Source organism: Rhamphochromis sp. 'chilingali' (assembly GCF_963969265.1).
Source record: "Rhamphochromis sp. 'chilingali' genome assembly, chromosome: 4".
NCBI classification, from domain to species: domain Eukaryota; kingdom Metazoa; phylum Chordata; class Actinopteri; order Cichliformes; family Cichlidae; genus Rhamphochromis; species Rhamphochromis sp. 'chilingali'.
The window spans coordinates 38,981,890-38,989,028 of record NC_137948.1 but is presented as its reverse complement, the minus strand read 5'-3'; the positions used below and the strand labels follow the sequence as shown (position 1 = coordinate 38,989,028).

Below are 7,139 nucleotides of genomic sequence, written 5' to 3'. Positions count from 1 at the left end.
CATTGTCAATGTCCAGGGTCATTTGACCCAGTGCTTTGAGTTCTTGTGTTTTGATGTTGTTTTGTATTATAGTTTACGTTCATTTTGTTAGTCACGAGTTTATTCAATATTTTTAATTGTCTCCCCATTTAGTTCTTGTCTATTAGGTTCCCCTTGTGTCTTTGTCCTCTGTGTCCCTCTCGGTGTGTTCAGTGTTTATGGGTCTGTCCTTGTGTCTTCTTCCCTGCTCTGCTGCCATGTTCCTCTCTTTGCGTTTCATTCCCTGTTTGCCTCTTCTATCACGTTTTTCCATGTTTCCCCAGCACCTTATGTGTGTCTCGTTCCGTCTCTGTCTGCCTGCTTGCTCATTTAGTTTGTGTGTATTCCCAGTTTAGTTAGTTTGTATTTTTGGTGTTCAGCAATAAAGGTGTTTTTTGAGTTCAGTCTGTCTCCGTGAGTCTGTGTTTGGGGTCCAGTTCATGACATGCGTACATATTTTAGCATCTTGTTATTAACATGTTTGCTCTGGTGCCAAACATTGTCCAACGTTGTGTTTCCCCTAATAAATATCACAGCCTGAAAAAGTTAGCAAAGTTTTCAATCAGGATTATTTTTTAAACCTAAACTTGATATTTCTGAAAGGCTTCTTCTTCTTCTTCTTCTAACTGAAACAGGAAGTTGTTTAAATTTTCAAATAGATTATGGGTAGGTCTCATACAGTCTGCTGAATCAGGACAATATGTTCTTCAGAGAAATCCTGAGGGGATGAGCATTAGCACCCAGATTTCCAGAGAGCGAATCACAACACCTGCCTGTAAAATCTCCCAAGCTGTTTGTGCCTCTGTGCTGGGGAATTTAGGCCAGGTCAGGTCAGGCTACCTGTTAAACTTCTGGTCAGCATGCTGCCGAGTGGTGTAAATGAAATAAAAAGAAGGCAATAAACTAGTCGAATAAACATCTAGGTAGCATATGCTAAAAATTTACTTTTATTTTATCTAATGATTAAAAACATTGACAATAAACTTTTAATAGAATTGTATTAATTTGAGCTTTTTAGTCTTCTGGTTACATGCTACAATTTTCTAATAAAGTATATTTTTTCTTTCATTTTCTTTCCCGTAGTTCCCACATTTCTGATCACTGGATTAATTATTTTTATGAACTATAGCTGTATATTTACACATATGTGTGCACGCATATATTTAACATTTACAGTAGTAAACTTTGACTGACCGTCAGTTTTAGAGTTTTGTTAAAAGTGGGTTAAAACTCCTGAAAATGAAAGTACAAAATGCATATTGTGTGTGTGCTGAGCAGTCTGTGTGTGTAAAGTGCTGTAAATGTTTTTCTTACTTACAGTTTGCACATGAGATTTTGCTAAACCAATGAAAGTGTACCAATCTGCTTTTCCTGCTTCTTGAGGTGTGAGAGAGGCGCGCCTTCATGTGAAGAGACACAGGCTAAATAAACTGGTCTAATCCAGTCCAGGTGGTCCTGTCTGCTTCTATTAGAGGAGGCTGCCAGTGGGGGAGACTCCACCAGGTTCGCAATGAATCCACAGGCTGGCTTACCAGCTTACTAGGAGTTGCTCTCTGACTGCCTGCTTTCAAAACCAACTTCTAAAGATAGAGATACTTTTTATCCATGTAGGTTCACCTTGTCAAGTCGGGTTTTGTAGAGTTTGTAGAGTTGCTTAGGTGGACCAAAGTGCTAAGTACGCAATCAGCAACACTTAATTCAATCAACAATTAATGCTCTAATTTGATATTGAGCTTTCTGTTGAAAGATAAAAGTGCACAAACAAATCATTCAAGTTTTGTCCTACGATTTCTAGTCCTTTATAAGTGACCTTTCTTTTGTTCTGTTGTTAAAAGAAACGATCTTGCACAGGTGTAATAAACTTTTATTCAAGGCTTCTGAGCATATTTCATGATCAGGAATGGCATTCAAATCAATAAATATAAACACACAATAAATAATCTACAACTAACAAAGAGTATATAATGTTTGGGTGTAAAAGTGACAAACAAACCAAATACTTCTTTTTTTTTACCCTTTAGATGAGTGAGGCTAACGAAATCAGGGCTAAAATATGAACCCACAATCACAAATCTACATGTAGCCTCAGATTCTGCTCATTTCTCAGTTCACAAGTCAGGAAAAATGATTTAGAGTACAAATGATTCTTACATGCATCATTTGTTCATTGTTTACAAAGTGCATTTCATATTAACATTACTTTCATTATTTTATTAAATATCTTCGAGTCCTAGTTGTGTTTTAGGAACTTTTTGCACACTGAATGATCTGCTGAATATTTCTCCTTGCAACCACCTTCTTTTGTTGATGGCAATTATGTAGTTGATGGTTTAGTAACAGGATTCCAGTGCAGTGCTCCTGCAATGCAGTGCTGCACTTCAATAAATTGTCAAAAATCAACGCAGCACAAAAACATCTTTCCGTAGCTGGATGATTGAACATGCATCAAGACTACAGGTACTACATTTCTACTACATAATGCAGTTTACTAAAATCTGTCTTTATACTCTAGATACCTCATAAATGACAAAGACTCTTTACACTGGCTGTGCAGCTCATTTTCTATGTACTCTAACATGCACTTATTCAATTGTTGGGGATCTATTAACATTTTTCTAGCAGAATTTTCCTGTCAGTTTGAGAGTTTTTAACTGCTATTTGAATTATTTCAGGAACTTGTGTTGCTCTTTGTGTTGATAATGCCTCCTCTACTGGCATTATCTGTCACCTGGTCAGCTCTGTAAAAGACAACATCACTCAGGTTTGTAATCAAACTGTGTTCATTTGAATTCACAGCTCTGCTCACCCATCAGGCAGTTGATTTTCCTCCACCAGGTCTCTGAAAGGCTCTTGATCTTATCAGGGGTCTTCTTCCTGAGCGTTAGCCTCTTCTGCTGCTGGACGTTGTTGCTCTCTGTGTACTGGATGCTAGCTAAGATAGCTGAATCAAAAGTGTCCTTCAGGTTTTTCTGAGTCAGTGCTGAGCACTCTGCAAAACTCACTGCCCCAAGCTCCTGGGCAAGCCGCTGGCCCTCCTCTGTGGACACTGGCTGCTGCTGGTTCTGTGCCAGGTGGATCAGTACTTGAACATCTTCTCTCAGGTCCAGCTGGGTGCCTACCAGGACCACGGGCATGCTGGGACAGTGCTGACGGATTTCAGGAAGCCATTTGGTAGTGAGGTTACGGAAAGAGCAGGGACGGACGACGCTGTAGCAGAGGAGGAAGACATCAGCATTTTTGTAGCACAAGGGCCGGAGGCTCTCCAACTTCCCCTGCGTGAATATGAAGACAAACCAGATTATAATCAAGCGGATTTGTTTTACAGACAGACAGGTGGCTTCATTCAGCGTTTGTGTCAGTTATTCCCACAAAAATCAACATCAGCGGCGTATCTGTCTCGCCTCATTTGTGGCTCTCAGATCCAAGCCTGCTGACTCCACTGAGGAGATATTCCTTATGGAATAATTATTCTTTTATAATATTGTAAGTGCCCTAACCCTGTTACAGAAATATTGTGATTGCTGGTTTTCACTCATAAAAGAAACACAGATAAAGTATAATATATAGAAATAAATAATATAGTTTATTTACTTACACTGATCAGAACTGAGCACAAATACTGCTGCGAGCATGGCTAATTCCCAATTTGATTCTTTAATGAGTGTTTTCAGCAGCTTCTGTTATGGTGATGTTACTGCTATTGGTCTTCCTCATACAAGGTTACATTCATGGGGCCATTCATCTGTAGATCATTTACGGTGATAAGGCGGGGAAAAGGGTTTTGTTATAAGTTGGATAGCCCAACCCTATTATTTATTTTATAAAGAACAAAACAACCTGGGTGTAAATCTTTGTCCAATCTATCACTGATTAGTCTATTAGAGAAAGGGTGAAGATAAGAGAATCCTCAAAAAGTCGATAGAGCACAAGGAGCACAAAAAAACAAAAAAAACAAACAAAAACTACTGAAATACAAACTCACTTATTCCTGCAGGGGGCGACATAAACTGGGGGCTTACAGGGACATACTTGGGATTGGTGGGCAACTCAAACTGAAGGGGTGATAAAGGATTTAAGTCCAGGACTTGCTTTTACCTCTGGACTTAAATCCTTGTGTACTCTGCAGGGGGCAGCCAGCACAAACAATCACTGCTAATTTTGGATCCAATGACTGACAACTACTCATCGATCACTGATGACTTACATTAATCGATCCATCAACCAGCCCCCATTTCTATCATGGCAACGCATTATAAGGAAGAGAGGAGTAAACTTAATTTACACTGCATACATCAATATTTTAACTCCAGCTCTCCAATTCATCATATCAATTGCTAGCTTTTTAAAATAAGAAACTAAAAAGAAAAGCTGATGCTCACCTGTCCAGCCATGTCACAGAGCTGCAGCCTCACCGGCTTTCCGTCAACCACAACCATCGCTAAGAAGATCAAAAGACAGCTTACAGTATGTTTTGAGCTATGATCCTTTACAGCTTCAGTAAGCTTTGCAGCAATAAACGCTTCTTGTGACCGAAAATGTGGATAAACGACTAACTGAGGCATGTAAGAAGTGTGTGTGTGTGTGTGTGTGTGTGTGTGTGTGTGTGTGTGTGTGTGTGTGTGTGTGTGTGTGTGTGTGTGTGTGTGTGTGTGTCGCTGGATCAGCTACACTAACGATCAAGATTTACCGGTAAAGTTGTCAAACGCTGTGGGGACATATTCTATTGGGTATCCATTGGTGGTGTAGCTCACGATGAGGCTGGTTTTGCCCACCCCTCCGTCTCCAACCAGGACGCAGTGCACCTTGCGCTCGGGCGCGGAGCCGGAACGAAGGCGCTTCATGCTCAGCGGAAAGTCCCGGTTCTTCAGGTGCAGAGGCGGGACCGGGGGACAGTCCCCTGCGCACACCGGGTCCGACACAAGGCGAGGCTTCTGCTTCCCAATATCCTGAGGGAGCATGGCTCTGCCTTTGCACAGAAGAAGATCCGAAGTTTTATGGCGGTTCAGATTTGTTGGAGGCTTCCCGTTTGCTCCATTTTCCTGAACACTGTTTCTTCTGACTGGGCTTCTCTACTGCAAATCTAAAACGCTAAATGGTACTTCGGAGATTTGTGTTAACCATGTCAGATATTTGGAGCAGGCAGTGGCACAGCCGTCGGGTTTCTCTGCTCAGCAGGAGCTCCTGATTGGCATTCTCCCTGCATCTGCTGTGGTCGTGTCTCCTATAAGAGGCTTACAGAGCTGAGCGCCATCTGAAGCTGCAGAGCTCTCCAAGTGAAATCAGCTAAGCTTACCAGAAACGTTTACCGTTAAATACGGATTTGATTTCATTCCTATATACAAAAAGAAAAAAAGAAATCATCTTCGCAGATGGAGCACCATGAAACTCCTCTGCTGAATAAATGTTAATGTTGACGAAATAGCCGACATAATAACATACATAGCAACAAAAGATCAATACAAATGCTGACTCACTGTTACTGTGACATCAGTTCATTTCTGCCAACCTGCTGCTTAGTGAAAATGAGAAAGAAGCGTTGCTATGCCCTCTGGTGGTTAAATCATTTCAGCTGTGGAGACTGAAGGAGCAGTAGCAAATCATTACTCAGACAAGCTGTAGACTGCAGGTCTAATGCTTCAGCAGAGAAAGAGAGGGAAGGCTGAAAACATCAGAAGTGGCGAGAGGCGGCTGCATATCGTGACGGGGGAAAGCTGTTATAACACCCTCAGTAAAAATCACAGTGACCATAAATATCATAAATAGTTATCTAATTCAGCATTTATTTAAAAAGGGAAATTGTCTCTGATGTGTGTGATCAAAGTAACATGAAAGTTTTGTGTTTTAAGGTCAAACCCTTGAGATTAGTTTCCAAATTAATTTGGATAAAAGTATGAAGCACTGGACCAGTAATAATAATCTAAAAACAAATACTTTTTTCTCCTTTATGGAGTCAAACAGGGAACTTTAATTCTTGCAGATTGTGATTGATTTTAAATATTAGGATTACAGCTACCCAATGAAATAAACTAATCTTGATTTATTCTGTCATCACAGACGAGGTGAGAAACTGCTTCACTAAGCCCAGCCGGCACCTTTGTGTGAAGTGTGTGATTTCTGCACAGCAGTCTCCTGGAGAAATGTGTGGGAGGCAGAATGTGGGAGGCAGAATGTGTTGCCATGCATTTAACAGCAACAGCACCCCACAGAGTGAGAACAAGAATATATTTCTTAGGGACACATTGCATGAAGTGTTCCCGTTTCTTTAATGGCAATTGGCATTGTTGAAGTATTTGTCCAGAGGACGTCTTTTTACAATCTCTCTCCCAGCACAGAAATATCAGGTGTTTCTGTCTTTCTCTATATGCAAAGAAAACCCTTTGTTTCCTATTTGTTTCTCAAAGAAGCTGTGTTTTTATCTACAAATACAAAAAGAAGAGCAAACTCCAAGAACTTAATACCTCAGGATAAGAAGAGATTTCCAACCACTCTGTGCATGAGCTGAGGAAGTGGAACCAGAAGGATGGTATTTATTAGAGACTATCAAGATGACGTCCTCCAGTTGTTCTTATTTCTGTTTGATATAAAGTTGTGAAGTTGTGACACAAAATGTAAAATGCTTCAGAGCCGTATTGACAGACGGACTCCAAAAGGTAAACACTCATAAAAACAATCAAGCCACATGTTTATTTACAATTCAATCCAAAAAGGCCCATTTTCATCAATTTACTTTTATTTAATCTATTTTTTTTTTTACTTATTTTAATTTGTGTGTTTGTTTGATAATCTGCATAAAAATATGAATAATTGTAGGCAACAAAAGTGTGGAAGCAAAAGTTTTCATTTTCTACCCTTACAGAGGATTTCTGAACATAATGCAGCCTATAAACTGTGATCAAGTCATTACACCAAACCGTTTTTTTTTTTAATTGTCATCTGCAAATGATATTAATGCTTTTAAAAACGTTTGTCTTCAAAGTCAGACAATTCGTCGTCCTGAAGGCAGACGAAACATTGCTAAGAAATCATCTTAAACCAGCGAAGGACACTGTTGCCTAAAAGGATTAACAAAGAGGAACGCACCAGAGATCTACCAGCTCAGTGAATGGAGACATGGGGCAGCG

The 7,139-nt window shown here is 40.0% G+C and overlaps 1 protein-coding gene across 1 annotated transcript; it reads right to left on the bottom strand.

The window, feature by feature from the left end:
* Window positions 1–1,872: 1,872 nt before the first annotated feature.
* LOC308395763 (rho-related GTP-binding protein RhoU-like) lies at window positions 1,873–5,519 on the bottom strand. The gene is made up of 3 exons (XM_080880752.1): window positions 4,706–5,519; window positions 4,398–4,456; window positions 1,873–3,290 (listed from the first exon to the last, which is right to left on the bottom strand). Exons 1-3 carry the CDS (start codon window positions 4,974–4,976, stop codon window positions 2,799–2,801), a joined length of 822 nt encoding a protein of 273 aa, XP_080736878.1. The 5' UTR covers window positions 4,977–5,519; the 3' UTR covers window positions 1,873–2,798.
* Window positions 5,520–7,139: the final 1,620 nt, after the last annotated feature.